The sequence below is a fragment of the Triticum urartu genome, chromosome 5, assembly GCF_003073215.2.
Source record: "Triticum urartu cultivar G1812 chromosome 5, Tu2.1, whole genome shotgun sequence".
Taxonomy (NCBI): domain Eukaryota; kingdom Viridiplantae; phylum Streptophyta; class Magnoliopsida; order Poales; family Poaceae; genus Triticum; species Triticum urartu.
The window spans coordinates 295,194,466-295,215,304 of record NC_053026.1 but is presented as its reverse complement, the minus strand read 5'-3'; the positions used below and the strand labels follow the sequence as shown (position 1 = coordinate 295,215,304).

The 20,839-nt window shown below is 45.7% G+C and overlaps 1 protein-coding gene across 1 annotated transcript; it reads right to left on the bottom strand.

The window, feature by feature from the left end:
* Positions 1 to 16,048: 16,048 nt before the first annotated feature.
* LOC125508660 lies at positions 16,049 to 19,401 on the bottom strand. The gene is made up of 2 exons (XM_048673423.1): positions 18,986 to 19,401; positions 16,049 to 18,792 (listed from the first exon to the last, which is right to left on the bottom strand). The coding sequence occupies exons 1-2, from the start codon at positions 19,128 to 19,130 to the stop codon at positions 16,739 to 16,741; spliced, it is 2,199 nt and encodes a 732-aa protein (XP_048529380.1). The 5' UTR covers positions 19,131 to 19,401; the 3' UTR covers positions 16,049 to 16,738.
* Positions 19,402 to 20,839: the final 1,438 nt, after the last annotated feature.

The following is a 20,839-nucleotide window of genomic DNA, read 5'->3' as shown; positions in this document are numbered from 1 at the left end:
TCTTCGGCACTATCCGGAGTGTTATTATATCTTGTGCCGGTATCACCACTTTTGCTTTGGCGAGACTTAGAGCGGTGCCGCTGACGTTGGCGCTTGGGTTGCTTCTTGGAGGGGTCATCCTCCGTTGTCTCGTCGCCATTGCCTTATTTGGGTGTGTCCACCATGCATATATCGTATGATGAGGTGGCTGTCCAGTGCCCTGTGGGCAGTGGTTCCTATTCGTCTCCCGCATCATCGTCCATACATTCGATGTCTTCGGAGTCGAAGTCAAGCATGTCGGTTAAGTCGTCGGCAGTGGCTATGAAGTGGGTGGTGGGTGGGCGTCGAATTTCTTCGTCGTCCGCATCCCAATCCTGCCGGTCATAATCCGGCCAGGACTCTCCTGACAAAGAGAGAGACCTTAGTGAATTCAGTATGTCGCCGAAGGGAGAGTGTTGAAAGATATCCGCGGCAGTGAACTCCATGATCGGCGCCCAATCGGATTCGATTGGCAGGGGCGCGCATGGTTCAGAGTTCGGAGGAGAGTCCGGCAATGTGGAGTCATGGGCCTCGCGAAGGATAAGGTTGGTGTTCGGCTCGATCGTCGTTGAGGCTGCAGCCTCCACGGCGGGGTCTAGCCACCCGCCCTCGGTCGGCGCAGTTGGCTCCGAATTAAAGGTCGGAGCGGATGCGGGTGCGGCCTCCAGGGCACTGTTCGGCGGCAGAGCTAAATCATGCCCATCGTGACAGTGCGGCGCACTCGGCAGGGGCTCGAATCCGTCGAAGATCAAGTCTCCGCGGATATCGGCCGTGTAGTTTAAGCTTCCAAACCTGACCTGATGGCCAGGGGCGTAGCTTTCAATCTGCTCCATATGGCCAAGCGAATTGGCCCGCAGTGCAAAGCCACCGAATACAAAAATCTGCCCGGGGAGAAAAGTCTCACCCTGGACTGCATCGCTAACGATGATCAAAGGAGCCATCAAGCCTGATGATGACGACACAGAGGAACTCTCAATGAAAGCACCAATGTCGATGTCAAAACCGGCGGATCTCTGGTAGGGGGTCCCGAACTGTGCGTCTAAGGTGGATGGTAACAGGAGGCAGGGAACACAATGTTTTACCCAGGTTCGGGACCTCTTGATGAAGGTAAAACCCTACGTCCTGCTTGATTTATTCTTGATGATATGAGTATTACAAGAGTTTATCTACCACGAGATCGGAGAGGCTAAACCCTAGAAGCTAGCCTATGGTATGATTGTTGTTGTCCTACGGACTAAAACCCTCCGGTTTATATAGACACCAGAGCGGGCTAGGGTTACACAAGGTCGGTTACAAAGGAGGAGATGTCCATATCCGTACTGCCTAGCTTGCCTTCCACGACAAGTAGAGTCCCATCCGGACACGAGACGAAGTCTTCAATCTTGTATCTTCATAGTCTAACAGTCCGGCAAAAGGATATAGTCCGGCTATCCGGAGACCCCCTAATCCAGGACTCCCTCAGATCCCATCTCAGATTTCATGGCTTCAAGCCATTTTGCGGAATCTGGGCTCACCATCGCTTCTTCATAGTTCGTAGGTTCATCATGATCTAGTAGCATGACTTTCAGAATAGGATTACCGTACCACTCTGGTGCGGATCTTACTCTGGTTGATCTACGAAGATCAGTATCAACTTGATCTGACGTTTCATGATCATCATCATTAACTTCCTCACTAGTTGGTGTAGGTGTCACAGAAACCGATTTCTGTGATGTACTACTTTCCTATAAGGGAGCAGGTACAGTTACCTCATCAAGTTCTACTTTCCTCCCACTCACTTCTTTCGAGAGAAACTCCTTCTCTAGAAAGGATCCATTCTTGGCAACGAATGTCTTGCCCTCGGATCTGTGATAGAAGGTGTACCCAACAGTCTCCTTTGGGTATCCTATGAAGACACATTTCTTCGATTTGGGTTCGAGCTTATCAGGTTGAAGCTTTTTCACATAAGCATCGCAGCCCCAAACTTTAAGAAACGACAACTTTGGTTTCTTGCCAAACCACAGTTCATAAGGCGTCGTCTCAACGGATTTTGATGGTGCCCTATTTAACGTGAATGCGGCCGTCTCTAAAGCATAACCCCAAAACGATAGCGGTAAATCTGTAAGAGACATCATAGATCGCACCATATCAAGTAAAGTGCGATTACGACGTTCGGACACACAATTACGTTGTGGTGTTCCAGGTGGCGTGAGTTGCGAAACTATTCCGCATTTTTCAAATGTAGACCAAACTCGTAACTCAAATATTCTCCTCCACGATCAGATCATAGAAACTTTATTTTCTTGTTACGATGATTTTCAACTTCACTCTGAAATTCTTTGAACTTTTCAAATGCTTCAGACTTATGCTTCATTAAGTATATATACCCATATCTGCTTAAATCATCTGTGAAGGTGAGAAAATAACGATATCCGCCATGAGCCTCAACATTCATCGGACCACATACATCTGTATGTATGATTTCCAACAAATCTGTTGCTCTCTCCATAGTACCGGAGAATGGCGTTTTAGTCATCTTGCCCATGAGGCACGGTTCGCAAGTACCAAGTGATTCATAATCAAGTGGTTCCAAAAGTCCATCAGTATGGAGTTTCTTCATGTGCTTTATACCGATATGACCTAAACGGCAGTGCCACAAATAAGTTGCACTATCATTATCAACTCTGCATCTTTTGGCTTCAACATTATGAATATGTGTATCACTACTATCGAGATTCATCAAAAACAGACCACTCTTCAAGGGTGCATGACCATAAAAGATATTACTCATATAAATAAAACAACCATTATTCTCTGATTTAAATGAATAACCGTCTCGCATCAAACAAGATCCAGATATAATGTTCATGCTCAACGCTGGCACCAAATAACAATTATTTAGGTCTAATACTAATCCCGAAGGTAGATGTAGAGGTAGTGTGCCGACCACGATCACATCGACTATGGAACTGTTTCCCACGCGCATCGTCACCTCGTCCTTTGCCGGTGTTCGCTTAATCCGTAGTCCCTGTTTCGAGTTGCAAATATTAGCAACAGAACCAGTATCAAATACTCAGGTGCTACTGCGAGCTCTAGTAAGGTACACATCAATAACATGTATATCACATATACCTTTGTTCACCTTGCCATCCTTCTTATCCGCCAAATACTTGGGGCAGTTCCGCTTTCGGTGACCAGTCTGCTTGCAGTAGAAGCACTCAGTTTCAGGCTTAGGTCTAGACTAGGGTTTCTTATCCTGAGCAGCAACTTGCTTGCTATTCTTCTTGAAGTTCCCCTTCTTCTTCCCTTTGCCCTTTTTCTTGAAACTAGTGGTCTTGTTGACCATCAACACTTGATGCTCCTTCTTGATTTCTACCTCCGCAGCTTTTAGCATTGCGAAGAGCTCGGAAATTGTCTTATTCATCCCTTGCACATTATAGTTCATCACAAAGCTCTTGTAGCTTGGTGGCAGTGATTGAAGAACTCTATCAATGACACTATAAACCGGAAGATCAACTCCCAGCTGAGTCAAGTGATTATGGTACCCAGACATTCTGAGTATATGTTCACTGACATAACTATTCTCCTCCATCTTGCAGCTGTAGAACTTACTGGAGACTTCATATCTCTCAATCCGGGAATTTGCTTGAAATATTAACTTCAACTCCTGGAACATCTCATATGCTCCATGACGTTCAAAACGTCGTTGAAGTCCCGGTTCCAAGCCGTAAAGCATGGCACACTGAACTATTGAGTAGTCATCAGCTTTGCTCTGCCAGACGTTCTTAACGTCATCAGTTGCATCAGCGGCAGGCCTGGCACTCAGCGGTGCTTCCAGGACGTAATTCTTCTGTGCAGCAATGAGGATAATCCTCAAGTTACGGACCCAGTCCGTGTAATTGCTACCATCATCTTTCAACTTTGCTTTCTCAAGGAACGCATTAAAATTCAACGGAACAACAGCACGGGCCATCTATCTACAATCAAACATAGACAAGCAAGATACTATCAGGTACTAAGTTCATGATAAATTTAAGTTCAATTAATCATATTACTTAAGAACTCCCACTTAGAAAGACATCCCTCTAATCCTCTAAGTTACCACGTGATCCAAATAAACTAAACCATAACCGATCATCACGTGAAATGGAGTAGCTTTCAATGGTGAACATCACTATGTTGATCATATCTACTATATGATTCAGGCTTGACCTTTCGGTCTCAGTGTTCCGAGGCCATATCTGCATATGCTAGGCTCGTCAAGTTTAACCTGAGTATTCTGCGTGTGCAAAACTGGCTTGCACCCGTTGTAGATGGACGTAGAGCTTATCACACCCGATCATCACGTGGTGTCTGGGCACGACGAACTTTGGCAATGGTGCATACTCAGGGAGAACACTTTTATCTTGAAATTTAGTGAGAGATCATCTTATAATGCTACCGTCAATCAAAGCAAGATAAGATGCATAAAAGATAAACATCACATGCAATCAATATAAGTGATATGATATGGCCATCATCATCTTGTGCTTGTGATCTCCATCTCCGAAGCAGCGTCATGATCACCATCGTCACCTGCGCGACACCTTGATCTCCATTGTAGCATCGTTTTCGTCTCGCCAATCTTATGCTTCCATGACTATCGCTACCTCTTAGTGATAAAGTAAAGCATTACAGGGCGATTGCATTGCATACAATAAAGCGACAACCATATGGCTCCTGCCAGTTGCCGATAACTCGGTTACAAAACATGATCATCTCATACAATAAAATTTAGCATCATGTCTTGACCATATCACATCACAACATGCCCTGCAAAAATAAGTTAGACGTCCTCTACTTTGTTGTTGCAAGTTTTACGTGGCTACTACGGGCTTAGCAAGAACCGTTCTTACCTACGCATCAAAACCACAACGATAGTTTGTCAAGTTGGTGCTGTTTTAACCTTCGCAAGGACCGGGCATAGCCACACTCGGTTCAACTAAAGTTGGAGAAACTGACACCCGCCAGCCACCTATGTGCAAAGCACGTCGGTAGAACCAGTCTCGCATAAGCGTACGCGTAATGTCTGTCTGGGCCGCTTCATCCAACAATACCGCCGAACCAAAGTATGACATGCTGGTAAGCAGTATGACTTATATCGCCCACAACTCACTTGTGTTCTACTCATGCATATAACATCAACGCATAAAACCTGGCTCTGATACCACTATTGGGGAACGTAGTAATTTAAAAAAAATTCCTACGCACACGCAAGATCATGGTGATGCATTGCAATGAGAGAGGAGAGTGTTGTCCACGTACCCTCGTAGACCGAAAGCATAAGCGTTAGCACAATGCGGTTGATGTAGTTGTACGTCTTCATGATCCGACCGATCAAGTACCGAACATACGGCACCTCCGAGTTCAGCACACGTTCAGCCCGATGACGTCCCTCGAACTCTGATCCAGCCGAGTGTTGAGGGAGAGTTTCGTCAGCACGACGGCGTGGTGACGATGTTGATGTTCTACCGACGCAGAGCTTCGTCTAAGCACCGTTATAGTATTGTCGAGGTGGACTATGGTGGAGGGGGGGCACCGCACACGGCTAAGAGATCAATGATCAATTGTTGTGTCTCTAGGGTGCCCCCTGCCCCCGTATATAAAGGAGCAAGGGGGGTGTGGCCGGCCAAGGGAGAGGGCGCACCAGGAGGAGTCCTACTCCCATTGGGAGTAGGACTCCCCCCTTTCCTAGTTGGATTAGGACTTGAGGGGGAAGGAGTGGAGGAGAAGGAAGGAAGGGGGGCGCCACCCCCCTCTCCTTGTCCTATTCGGACTAGGGGGGAGGGCGCGCGGCTAGCCCTTGCCTCCTCTCCTCTCTTCCACCTAGACCCACTAAGGCCCATTTGATTCCCAGGGGGTTCCGGTAACCTCCCGGTACTCCGGTAAAATCTCGATTTTACCCGGAACACTTCCGATATCCAAACATAGGCTTCCAATATATCAATCTTCATGTCTCGACCATTTCAAGACTCCTCGTCATGTCCGTGATCACATCTGGGACTCCGAACAACCTTCGGTACATCAAAACATATAAACTCATAATATAACTATCATCATAACATTAAGTGTGCGGACCCTACGGGTTCGAGAACTATGTAGACATGACCGAGACACGTCTCCGGTCAATAACCAACAGCGGAACCTGGATGCTCATATTGGCTCCTACATATTCTACGAAGATCTTTATTGGTCAGACCACATAACAACATACATTGTTCCCTTTGTCATCGGTATGTTACTTGCCCAAGATTCGATCGTTGGTATCTCAATACCTAGTTCAATCTCGTTACCGGCAAGTCTCTTTACTCGTTCCGTAATACATCATCCCGCAACTAACACATTAGTTGCAATGCTTGCAAAGCTTAAGTGATGTGCATTACCGAGAGGGCCCAGAGATACCTCTCCGACAATCGGAGTGACAAATCCTAATCTCGAAATACGCCAACCCAACAAGTACCTTCGGAGACACCTATAGAGCAGCTTTATAATCACCCAGTTACGTTGTGACGTTTGGTAGCACACAAAGTGTTCCTCCGGTAAACGGGAGTTGCATAATCTCATAGTCATAGGAACATGTATAAGTCATGAATAAAGCAATAGCAACATACTAAACGATCATGTGCTAAGCTAATGGAATGGGTCATGTCAATCACATCATTCTCCTAATGATGTGATCCCGTTAATCAAATGACAACCCATGTCAATGGCTAGGAAACTTAACCATCTTTGATCAACGAGCTAGTCAAGTAGAGGCATACTAGTGACACTCTGTTTGTCTATGTATTCACACATGTATTATGTTTCCAGCTAATACAATTCTAGCATGAATGATAAACATTTATCATGATATAAGGAAATAAATAATAACTTTATTATTGCCTCTAGGGCATATTTCCTTCACAGTGGCAGATAGGGCTTGAGAGAATATTGATCTTACCTTTAGCTCCTTGTGGGTTCGACACTCCATACTTATCACTTCAACCTTTGGAAATTGCTACGATGATTCCTTGCACTTGGGGATTATCAGCTAGCGAGATACCATCTTGTCATATCATACCATGATTGTTTTGAGAAAGTGTTGTCATTCGAGATTTATTATTATTGCTCGCCAGTTGATTATGCCATTGATATGAGTAAACATGAGACCTAAATGTTATTGTGAATATGTTAGTTCATAATCTTTGCTGAAAACCTAAATGTTGGCTTTACATATTTACAACAACAAGAGCAAACAGAGTTTGTAAAAGTTTTTCTTTATCACTTTTAGTTTATCAACTGAATTGCTTGAGGACAAGCAAAGGTTTAAGCTTGGGGGAGTTGATACGTCTCCGTCGTATCTACTTTGCCAAACACTTTTGCCCTTGTTTTGGACTCTAACTTGCATGATTTGAATGGAACTAACCCGGACTGATACTGTTTTCAGCAGAATTGCCATGGTATTATTTTTGTGCAGAAATAAAAGTTCTCGGAATGACCTGAAAATCAACGGAGAATTATTTTGGAATATATAAAAAAATACTAGAATAAAGATCCACGTCAGGGGCCCCACCACATGCCCACAAGGGTGGGGGCGCGCCCTACCCCCCTGGGCGCGCCCCCCTTCCTTGTGGGCCCCCTGTTGCTCTACCGACCTCAACTCCAACTCCATATATTCGTGTTCGGGGAGAAAAAATCAGAGAGAAGGATTCATTGCGTTTTACGATATGGAGCCGCCGCCAAGCCCTAAACTCTCTCGGGAGGGCTGATCTGGAGTCCGTTCGGGGCTCCGGAGAGGGGAATCCATCGCCATTGTCATCATCAACCTTCCTCCATCACCAATTTCATGATGCTCACCGCCATGCGTGAGTAATTCCATCGTAGGCTTGCTGGACGGTGATGGGTTGGATGAGATTTATCATGTAATCGAGTTAGTTTTGTTAGGGTTTGATCCCTAGTATCCACTATGTTCTGAGATTGATGTTGCTATGACTTTGCTATGCTTAATGCTTGTCACTAGGGCCCGAGTGCCATGATTTTAGATCTGAACCTATTATGTTTTCATGAATATATGTGAGTTCTTGATCCTATATTGCAAGTCTATAGTCACCTACTATGTGTTATGATCCGGCAACCCCAAAGTGACAATAATCGGGACCACTCCCGGTGATGACTGTAGTTTGAGAAGTTCATGTATTCACTATGTGTTAATGCTTTGGTCCGGTACTCTATTAAAAGGAGGCCTTAATATCCCTTAGTTTTCAATAGGACCCCGCTGCCACGGGAGGGTAGGACAAAAGATGTCATGCAAGTTCTTTTCCATAAGCACGTATGACTATATTCGGAATACATGCATACATTACATTGATAAACTGGAGCTAGTTCTGTGTCACCCTATGTTATGACTGTTACATGATCGATCGCATCCGCCATAATTTTGTATCACCGATCCAATGCCTACGAGCTTTCCATATATTGTTCTTCGCTTATTTACTTTTCCGTTGCTACTGTTACAATTACTATAAAATACCAAAAATATTACTTTTGCTACCGTTACTTTTGCCATCGTTACCACTACTATCATATTACTCTGCTACTAAATACCTTGCTGCAGATATTAAGTTTCCAGGTGTGGTTGAATTGACAACTCAGCTGCTAATACTTGAGAATATTCTTTGGCTCCCCTTGTGTCGAATCAATAAATTTGGGTTGAATACTCTACCCTCGAAAACTGTTGTGATCCCCTATACTTATGAGTTATCAAGATGGAATTCAAAACCTCCAATGGTGATCGTTGAAATTTTTCCAATAGAGTTGATACTGTTGACTTGAGGATGTTTTCTCGGAAAGTGCACCACATGCTCATTACCATTAACATGAAAAGTGACATTGCCTTTGTCGCAATCAATAACAGCCCATGTAGTATTCAAAAAGGGTCTAACAAGAATAATAGGCATACTATCATCCTTGGGAATGTTAAGAATAACAAAGTCCATTAAAATAGTAACGTTTGCAACCACAACAGGCACATCCTCACAAATACCGACAGGTATAGCAGTTGATTTATCAGCCATTTGCAAAGATATTTCAGTAGGTGTCAACTTATTCAAATCAAGTCTACGATATAAAGAGAGAGGCATAACACTAACACCGGCTCCAAGATCACATAAAGCAATTTTAACATAGTTTCTTTTAATGGAGCATGGTATAGTTGGTACTCCTAGATCTCCTAGTTTCTTAGGTATTCCACCTTTAAAAGTATAATTGGCAAGCATGGTGGAAATTTCAGCTTCCTGTATCTTTCTTTTATTTGTAACAATATCTTTCATATACTTAGCATAAGGATTCATTTTAAGCATATCAGTCAAACGCATACGCAAAAAGATAGGTCTAATCATTTCAGCAAAGCGCTCAAAATCCTCATCATCCTTTTTCTTGGATGGTTTAGGAGGAAAAGGCATGGGTTTCTGAACCCATGGTTCTCTTTCTTTACCGTGCTTCCTAGCAACGAAGTCTCTCTTATCATAACACTGATTCTTTGATTGTGGGTTATCAAGATCAACGGCAGCCTCAGTCTCTACATCATTGTTATTGCTAGGTTGAGCATCAACATCAACATCATCATTAACATTATCACTAGGTTCATGTCCATTACTAGATTGTGTTCCAGCATCAGAAATAGAAATATCATTGGGATTCTCAGGTGTGTCAACAACAGGTTCACTAGAAGCATGCAAAGTCCTATAATTTTTCTTTTTCTTCTTTTTAGAAGGACTAGGTGCATCAACATTACTTCTCTGAGAATCTTGCTCAACTCTAACAGCATTATCATTTTTACCCCCTCTAGTCACGGAACAACTCTAACAGCATTATCATTTTTCTTATTATTTAATTCATTGAGCAAATCATCTTGTGCTTTAAGCACTTGTTCTACTTGAGTGGTAACCATAGAAGCATGTTTACTAATAAGTTTAAGTTCACCTTTAACTCTAAACATATAATCACTCAAGTGTTCAATCATATAAGCATTACGTTTCAATTGTACCAACATAAGCATTGAAGTTTTCTTGTTTAACAATAAAATTATCAAACTCATCCAAGCATTGGCTAGCAAACTTAGTAGATGGGATTTCACCTTATCAAATCTATAGAGAGAATTTACCTTTACTACCTGTGTCGGGTTATCAAGACCATGTATTTCTTCAATAGGTGGTAAATTCTTAACATCTTCAGCTTTAATACCCTTTTCTTTCATAGATTTCTTTGCCTCTTGCATATCTTCAGGACTGAGAAATAGAATACCCCTTTTCTTCGGAGTTGGCTTAGGAGTTGGCTCAGGAAGTGTCCAATCATTATCATTACTCAACATATTATTCAATAGCAATTCAGCTCGATCAATAGTTCTTTTCCTGAAAACACAACCAGCACAACTATCCAGGTGGTCTCTCGAAGCGTCGGTTAGTCCATTATAAAAGATATCAAGTATTTCATTTTTCTTGAGAGGATGATCAGGCAAAGCATTAAGTAATCGGAGAAGCCTCCCCCAAGCTTGTGGGAGACTCTCTTCTTTAATTTGCACAAAATTATATATTTCCCTTAAGGCGGCTTGTTTCTTATGAGCCGGGAATTATTTAGGAGAGAAGTAATAAATCATATCCTGGGGACTACGCACACAACTAGGATCAAGAGAATTAAACCATGTTTTAGCATCACCCTTTAATGAGAACAAAAATAACTTCAGGATATAGTAGTAACAAATTTTTTCCTCATTAGTGAATAGGGTGGCTATATCATTCAATTTAGTAAGATGTGCCACAACAGTTTCAGATTCATAGCCATAAAAAGGATCAAATTCAACCAAAGTAATTATCTCAGGATCGACAGAGAAATCATAATCCTTATCAGAAATACAGATAGTTGAAGTAGCAAAAGCAGGGTCATATTTCATTCTAGCATTCAAAGATTTTTCTTTCAGCTTAGCTAACAGTTTCTTAAGATCATATCTATCCTTGCAAGCTAAAAGATCTCTAGCAGTTTCTTCATCCATAACATAACCCTCAGGTACATCAGGCAATTCATATCTAGGGGGAGAATCTTCATCATCACTTTCATCAATATTATCAGTTTCAATAATTTCATTCTCTCTAACCCTAGCAAATTGTTCATCGAGAAATTCACCTAACGACACAGTATTATCAAGTATAAAAGTAGTTTCATCATAAGCATCATGCATAGCAGAAGTGGCATCATCAATAATATGCGAGATATCAGAATAAATAGCAGGAGTAGGTGTCGCAAGTTTACTCAAAACAGAAGGTGAATCAAGTGCAGAGCTAGATGGCAGTTCCATACCTCACCTCGTAGTTGAGGGAAAAATCTTGGTTCTTTCATCTTTCAAGTTCCTCATAGTGATCAACAGATATAAATCACAAGTGCCTCAAAGAATAGAGCTATGCTCCCCGGCAATGGCGCCAGAAAATAGTCTTGATAACCCACAAGTATAGGGGATCGCAACAGTTTTCGAGGGTAGAGTATTCAACCCAAATTTATTGATTCGACACAAGGGGAGCCACAGAATATTCTCAAGTATTAACAGTTGAATTGTCAATTCAACCGCACCCGAAAGACTTAATATATGAAGTAAAGTATTTAGTAGCAAAGTAATATGGAAGTAACGGTAATGGTGGCAAAAGTAACAGTAGTAGTTTCAACCGCACCTGAACTTTTATTTCTACACAAAAATAACACCATGGCAATTCTGCTGAAAACAGTGTCAGTCCGGGTTAGTTCCATTCAAATTATGCAAGTTAGAGTTCAAAACAAGGTCAAAAGTGTTTGGAAAAGTAGATACGATGATGACGTATCAGTACACACATAAGGATATACTCCCACCGTTCATAAATACATACAACATACAGACTCAAATAAATGAACAAATACACTAAAACATGTTTATATGCATATAATTCATTAAAAATTAGCATCTTATAATTGTGGAGGGGGTCTTATTTTAAGAAATAGACATTTTAGTTAGTTTTTATGCAATATTTTTCAAACATAATTCTTTCTTAAAAAGCACCCAAAAGTCGTTAAAAATACCCAAAGGACATCTTATAACTGAAGTTTATCCTGGAAAACATACAATGAAAAAACCAGGAACTCCTGAGGTGAGATTTGAACTTAGGTTGGCGACATCCCCTTCGGGTAATGTGTACCAGTTGGCCTCTGCTCGATTCTCCGGAAAACATACAATGAAAAGACAACAAAACACAAAATGACTAGAAAAAGTAAAATTACATTAAAAAAACCATATTGATCGTCTCCTTCCTTCAATTGTACCAGCAAGGAGGGAAAGAGACACATGCATACACCCATCTCATACCCTACTTTGAAGACCGTATCACTCGTCTCTAGAAACGAGATCCAATAACTGCTAGAGAAATATCGGTTGGGGCATCACTCCAAGCAACACAAAATTGCAATCATTCGTCGTCAGTCCAGAAGGTTGGAGAAATCGGATCATGTCACAAAAGAGGTCATAATCGATGTACCAAGATCCGCTCAGCTGCCAAGATTTGAAGAGAGCCGAAAAATTTGGCAACGCCTACCCTTACAGGTCATTCATTCGCCAACGACCGATCGGACGTCGTTGAGGTAGGAGAGACTGGAGAGACATTATTCCAATGTATCATCGCCGCCACCACTCATAGATGCTACCGCGAAAACAAAAACCTAGGAGAAACAACAACTAAGAAAAAGGAAAGGGAAAGATTCCCACTGCCCTAGCCACCGATGAACCACCAGGCAGGAAAGACAAAGAGAAGGGGGGAGAGGCAGCGACGTGGAAGAGACTGTGACAGCAAGAGTTAGGGACAAGGGGCTGCTGTTGCCATGACACAACTCTTTGGATAATATAATTCTCCTCTTTTTGCGAGAAAACAATATAATTCTCCTTTTAACTAGACAGTATCATAAGAGCAACTCCAATGGGGCGACCCATTTCGCCCGCCCGCGTCCGTTTGGGTCGGCGCGGACAAAAGTGGCAGCCCAATGCACCGACCCAAACGGGCGCGCGTCCGTTTTTCGTCCGCGGGCGACCCATTCCCGGCTCAATTTTGAGCCGGATTTGCGTCGGCGCCGACAAGAGACGGACGCGCGCGCGTGCCGACTCCTCTCCCTGGGCCCGGCGGTCGGTGGCAGCCACCACCATTTCCCCCCATTTTCCCCAAAAACACTCCTGACCGCGCGTGCTCCCACCCCCCAACCAGCCATGGAGGACGCCATCGACCTCGACCTCGACGCCGCCGCCGGCCTCGCCTCCCTCGCCTTGTCCGGCGCCGCGCCCCCTCCGGCAAAGGCAAGCCTCGTGCCCCGTGCAAGACCGCCGCCGCGACCAAGCCAAAGAAGGCGCTGACGCCCGAACAACAGGCAAGGGAGTCGGCCAAGAGGAAGGGCCGGAGGCATGCCGCGGACGCGAGGGATGAGGCCGCCGCCGTCGCCGCCACGCAGCAGGAGTTCACCAACGCCCGCTTCGCGGCGGCAATGAGGGAGGCGCTCTACATGCTGGGGATAAACCCTAGCTAGCACAGCCTCGTCCAAGCCGCCATCGCCACGGCCAGCACCGGCTCGTCGGCGTTTCCTCGGATGGTGCTGCCCGACTCACCGCGCGCGTCGGCTTGCAACCCGATCCCCGGCTTCCACATCTACCCGCAGGCCTCCGGCCTCTCCGGGGAGTGCTCGCCCGACGTGAGCGTGGTCGCGCCTTCCATGCCCGCGCCCGCGCCCATCGACCTCAACGCCACCCCGCGGTCGGTGGCTCGTCATCCGGCGGCACGAGGAAACGCGCTTGGCAGACGCCGGCCGGCGGGCTCCTGGACGCCCGTAACCTGTTTGAAGAAATGTCGTCCACCGTCGACGAGGACTACATGCAAAACCTCATCTTCGAGGGTGTTGCGTCGGGCGCTGGCTACGATCCCGACGAGACACAAAGCCAGGACGACCGCTGGCTATGATCCCGATCAGACGGCCTTCATGCATGATCAGGTGGGCATCGACCTAGACGGCTTCCCCCTCGACCACGAGTTCCCGGACGACTATGGGCTAGAGGAAGAGGACGAGTGCGGCATCGAGGTGGAGCCTTTGTTCGAGGACGAGCTCGCCAACCAAGCCGCCGGTCCTAAGCCGAAGCGCAAGAGCAAGCGCACGAAGGCGTACACAGCTACCGAGGACAAACTTCTTTGCGAGTGTTGGCGAGACATTTGACAAGACCCAAAGACGGGCGCCGAGCAAAAGCATTCAACCTTTTGGACTCGTGTGCACCGAGAGTTTCATGAGCGCAAGAAGTTTCCACCTTACCAATTTGTGAGCACGCGCGGGTGGGTCTCCATTTCCAAGCGGTGGAGGGTGATCCAACAAGAGTGCAACAAGTTTTGCGCCACCCTTGAGAGCGTCAAGGCCTGCCCCGTGAGCGGCATCGGCATGCAAGACATGGTATGATAGCAAGCAAGCCGCCCTCTTTTCTGTCATCAAGATCATCCTTTACGTGTTCATTTGCATATCACTTGCCCATATGCTTGCATGGAAACATTTTGTAGGCATTTCAAGCTTTGGAGGCATTCAAGGTTCAACACAATGGCAAGTGCTTCAACCTCTCCCATTGTTATCGGGTCATCAAGGACGAGGAGAAGTTCAAGGCGCAATATGCCGCACTCAAGGCACGTGGAGGGAATAAAGCCGTGGAGGATGTTGGGGAGGGCGAGCCGGCACGGCCGCGGGGGAAGACCAACTCCAAGGAGGAGGACAAGCGAGATGCGGCCACCAACACCTTGATCGCAAGCGTGAAAGGCATGATGAACAAGAAGGACTCAAGGGAGGAGGAGCGCCTGCGTTTCAAGGCGGAGCAAATGGATGCTTTCATAGAGATCCAAAGGAGGAGGCTTGATCTTGACGCCGAGAAGCAAGCCAAGATGTTCGAGCTCGAGTCGGAGAAGCAAATCAAGATGCTAGAGATCGAGGCCGCCAACGCCAAGACCAAGGCGAAAGAAGTGGCTCTCGCGAGCATGATGACCGGGCTGGAGATCATGAAGGTGGATCTCAACACCGTGTCGCCAAGGAAGAGGTCGTGGTTCGAGAAGATGCAGGCCGACATGCTCAAGTTCGATAACGAATGATCTATGGCGGCGAGGGCCATCTTTTTTGTATGCTGACAGGTGTGTCGGCATGATCGTGGGAGCCGCGATGGCGTGGTCGAACTCAGTCCCACCTTTTTTGTGTGTGCTGGCATGTGTGCCGGCCGGTTGACGAGTGCGCCAGCATGAACTGTGATGATATTTTCTGAAGTCGGCATGTATGCCGACGCTGCATGGTGTCGGCATGAGACATAGCCGCTGACATGATCGGCCGCGGGCCTTTTTTATTTAAAAGTTGGATTCGGACATGAAATGGGTCGACGCGTTGGGCACAATGCCGACCCAAATGCAAAACTGGGCGGACGCCGGACGGGCGGCCGACCCAAACGAACAAAAAACGGACAGATGCACCGTCCGTTTGGGTCGGCTCGTTGGAGTTGCTCTAAGACTTCTGAAGCTCAGCACAAACGTTAGACCAAGAACAAGCTTTAACAAATTCCCAAAAGGGAAAGAAAAAAAAAGTTTTAGCAAACATGGACAACAAGTTCCCTTGGCACCAGTTTAACACGTGTTTCGGGGAAGAACAAACTACTGTACATTGATGTACAGCTAGTACAAACTTGGACTGGAGAACATGATCCGGTCAGCGTTACAACCAGGCAAACGTTTCAGATATCATTAGCGCTTAAATTTACAAACATTTTTTGTAATGATGAAACCACGAACAGCCTTATTTTCATCAAGATTATAGCACAACAACATTCATGTTCCTCCATTGAGAAAATACGGCATTCACGCCTCATCCTACGGTGAAAGAGAGACTTTTATAGCAACAGAAGTAAAAGAAAAGAAACACCAAAACGTAGTAGCAAAAACAGAAACATCATCATAGTGCAAAGAGACAATTCAAACCAAAACATCACAAGAATATTTCTCCACGCACGGGCCAAGTCAGAGTTAACGCACAAATCAACACCCAGCAATTGCAGGACAGGAATTTGAACAGCTGAACCATGACCAGCATTTACAAGAACTTAGGTGCACCTGACCACTGCACCCTCTCACCAAAAGAATAATTTAGTCAGAACAAAATGCTGCTAACTATGCCTCACCACCTCTAATCACAATTCACAAATCCATTCTGGTGCAATTTCAAAAAGAAAAGTGAGCAAAAATTTGCCGACTATACCACACACTTTGAGATCCACATTTGCCTACCACTTATAAGTTTCAACATTTCAAGGCACTGATCAAGATGACCGAGGAGATCAGCCAAAGCGCAGCTCACCACCTTGGAGAAGAGCATTTCCAGAACACATCCTGTTGCAGATATCCTCGAGGATCTCTACTGCATTCTTGGGAGGGTAATACAGTCAGAAATCCAAGTTGAGATCGGCAGCAGGTCGCCAGATTAGACGTTTTCAAGTACCCGTCAGGTGAAATGGATCAAGGCCGACAAGGGTACTATGAGCTATATGGACCTTTCACAAGACCTACAACTCTACAGATAAATTATCTACAACAACAATACAAGGTATGAAACACTGTTCTTTCATCTTCCATGTTGCAATTTTGTAAGAGCATGTGCTGCAGTACTAACTTGATGTGTCAACCTCCTTCCCATGATCTTCATTTATTGTTCTTCGGAACCTTCGTAACCATATTTCATAGTCCATTGGGTACGGGGTCCCACAAAGGCTGTCAACATAATCTGCAAATGCTTTCAAAACTGCTGCAACATCACCCAGCTTCTGTTGTATAACTCTCCTTGACCATGATGCCTCTCTCCATTGAAGTGCACCTTCAACCGAGTCAAGCTCTGGGCAGACTCCACCACACGAGAAATATAAAAGGTATATTAAACTTTCAGCATCAGATGCGGCACATAGCTTCCCTTCCTGAAGAGCAAAAGTAGATGAAAAGAATAGATTCATCAAAGGTCGATCCCTATCTTCTAGGATAGCATGACCCCATCCAATAAGTACAAAATGTGGTTGCCTTGAACCATTGCTGACACGGATCACATTTTCTGGCCGGATATCACCATGACGGATTCCCGCAGATGATGCAGCAGCAAGAGCAGATAAACAGTCATGGCAACATCTCAGAGCCTCCTCAACACCAAACAATCCATTCCGTATCAGATTTGAAATGGTCTCCCCAACTGGTGAGGTGACAAGGATTGGAGTGCTGCACAGTGGATGACCACAACTCCCACTGGAGTTCGGCTTGTTGCACAGGCCTGGATGGCCTACACGTCCAGAAGCTACCATCTGTGGTATGTATCTGCTAGAAATGTCCCTTTGCTTCATCAAGGTCAGTACTTTCGTCTGTCTTTGAACTTGGTACCAGGAATTCATATCCTCCCATGCTGGCTCCAGATGAGAAGGACTGGAACCTACATACAGCAAATAGGATTTGGTAGGCTCTTCCACAGGAACAGCACCATAAATAGGAGGCTCACTTTCTGTTCGAATATCATTGATTTGAAAACCCTTCTGGCAGTTAGAATCTTCCATGAAGACAATGGACCCAATCTCAAGCTTCAAGATTTCATCTGGTTTTACATCTACAGTGCCTTCCTCCTGCACTTCAACAATTTCAGGAGAATGACTTCGCTGCTGGAACCGAAACAGACCGTTTCCATTGGATTGTCTGTCGACCAAGTGTCTCTCCGATCTTCGACTCTGTAACCGGGAACTATGCTCCGTGGCCAGTTCATCGAGAGAATACTTTGGTGCTCCGCAGAATTGGACCATTGAGTGGTAAACTGCAAGGAGAACTTGAAGGGTCCCAATGTCTCCCCAGTTAGCATTCCCAAGTTTATTCCATACCCGGTCAACGGAAGAAACTGTAATTTTGGCATCCTTTTTTATCCATTCAGCAGCACACTCATAAACATTGTTCAAATCAAAATTTAGCTTGTTCAGATCGCCTTGGACATTGACCACCCCTCCAAACTGTGAATCTACGAGGAGCACATAAACAGAATCTGAATTTCGAAGGACAGTGGAGGACCTGCTGAGGCTCCGAGAAAGCAATACACGAAGTGCAAAGAATAGCGCCTCCCCCAGGACAGCAGGGGACAGATGCTGGTCACTCTGCGCAGAAACCATTCCAATATCAGGTCTCAACAAAGCCAACACAACAATATGATCCCACCTCCCTTGTGAATGCTTTGAATTCTTGAGCAGCACAGCTGTCGCACAGACACCATCGAGTTTTCCGCTGCCAATAGCCTTCTCGGCAGGGTAAAATCTGGAGCTCGTGCTGTGTATGCAAGCAACAGAGAAAGGCATAGCTTCCTCAGGACCCCAGAAAGCTTCCCACAGCCCCTTGATGCCAGCGTGCAGAAAATCCTCCAGGGCAAGATGCGCGGTAGCTTCAAAAACATCCGATGTGGATGCATGAAGAGCGTTGGGCATCCGCACTAGCTGCTGAAAAGTAACACCTTCCAAAGCATAGTCAAAATTCTGCAGCTCCGCAAGGTCAAAAGGAACATCGAAAGCCGGCTTCCGGAAACCGCAGTCCTCGCTGTCCCCAGAAAACCAATCCTCTAGGCTTGCAGTGAGAAGCTCGCTGTCCACAAACTTGCGGAGGAAATCTTTACAGGCGGATGACGATGAACTGCGCCGGTCAGGCGACTGGCCTGCCAGACACCACAAAATTCTCCAATTACAGTGTGTAAAGTTTGCACGGCAAATATGCCAAGTGATCGAATTTGAAGGACTTGAGGAAAGTACGTGATTCAAGTTACCAGTATTAAGTGCTAGGAAATAGCAGGACGGGGCAAATAGGAGGACTCTAGAAGCACGGAAAGGAAGTGGATCACGGGTGCTAACCTGACGGCGTGGCCGCGTGAGAGCCGTGGCGAGGGCGGGGCCGGCGAGATCTTTCGGCGGCGAGGGCGAGACCGGCGAGATCTCGCGTGGGCGGGGCGGCGGGGTCGAGGCGCGTGAGATCTCGCGGCGGCGGGGTCGATGCCATCGTCGGCCCGCACCACGCCTCACCGCCTTGTCACTGACTCACTGTCACCGTCGTCCTCGGCGCCGTTGTCGTCTACGTCTCCGCGGGCAGGGGGCCGAGCAACCGCCGCCTCCTCCGGCTCCTCTGCCGGTCGCCGCGCCGGATGCGGAGGGGGAGAGGCGGCGTGGGGAAGAGAAAAAGAGGAGAGGGGATTGGGGATCGAGCCGACTCGAGTGGCTGCTTCTGGTTGATGAGTGCGTTGTGTGCTGCGGCTGCGGCTGGGGCGAAACACCTGGGCCACATGGTAAGTGAGGTACAGCTGTGCAAACACTCCCATCCCCATGTAGCAACCGATTGTTACTGCTCCGCTTTTCGCTCGCGCTGCCAATTTACAAAACCCTGCGTAAATGAGTTCCATAACCCCTGCAAAATCGAGTTTCAAAAAATTAAAAGCCTGCAAGCGCTGAAAGTTCAAAATTAAACTTAAATATGTGCCGAAATTTGGACCGACAAATTTATTTTTATCCCGCTTGACTTTTTTGCGGGTAAACTAACTCGGTGGCCTTAGAGTTATGGAGGTGCAGTGTATCCCGGTCTTTACTAGCGAGAGGGCAACTACTCCGTTTTCTTTTTAGTTTGGTTAGAGTTTGTGTTCTGTCCAAGGCGAGGCGACGATGGCGGCTCCCTAAAAATGAAATAAAGTTCTCTTCGCCTGGCCCCCGCCCCGGTGGTGTATCTAGCATCGTTGGAGGGTGTGTTGAGGTGTGACTCTGAAGGATCTCGTAGGATTCGGCCGGTGTTTGTCTCCGGCGGATCTGTTTAGTTCTGGCCTTCGTTCGTGTGTCTACGGGTTGGATTCCTTCAATTTTCACTTCTCTTTGTCGACGGTTGTTGTTCTAATGCGCTGGTCCCGTGGGATCTTAGCACGACAATCTCCCGAATGTTTACTACAACAATATTTGTCCAACATGTATTTTTTGTTACTTCTAATATTCTATGTACTGTCATGACAACAGATGAACATGTTGAAAGTTTTTCCCACAAAATGAATAATGAATAGGATTACAGTCATTTTCACATACTATCTTACAAAAACTCATCAGAACCTAACCAAACAATTGTACGTTGGGAACTCTTATATGAGCCATGAAATGTGCAGAGCCATTAACTAACCTCCGCACGTACATAAAGTTGTTGTCGTTGCATCCCATGAAGGAGGCCCTTTGTCTCCTCCACCAAGCCAGACACCAAGGATCCGTTGATAATACTCTCTACAAGGGTGTCCACCCCTTTCTTGCAACCTTGCTAAATGATCACGGGCTTGTCCATTCTTTCTAGCTTCACGGGTGTACCCTCGAGACACACTGAGATTTTCGCCTCCAGCTAGGAACGGCAGGATCGAAGAAAACGACACACCAAGAAAATCACTTCACTTGGAAGCAAGGATATCACTTTTCGACTTTGATTCTCCATTTGCATTTGTTTTTTCTTTGTTATCTCGAGCATAACTATTTTAGCTTTACTCAGGCAAATTTTTGATATCAGTTGGAAAAAAATTACCCTAAGATGGTCATTGCATGGCTGGGAACGAATCAAACTAGATGGTTATGTTTTCTCAAAACTTCTAAGTCATTCCTAGAGAGCATAGGTTGCAATGGTTGAAAAGGTTAGTGATTCACATTAGTAAGTGATGAAGAGTACTAAACCATCATTATGGACTTTGGAAAGTG

Coding starts and splice junctions, on each gene's coding strand:
- LOC125508660 (XM_048673423.1), bottom strand. CDS start 19,130: ATGGCATCGACCCCGCCGCCGCGAGATCTCACGCGCCTCGACCCCGCC. Junction 18,793..18,985: donor TCACGCGGCCACGCCGTCAG/GTTAGCACCCGT, acceptor GGTGTCTGGCAG/GCCAGTCGCCTGACCGGCGC.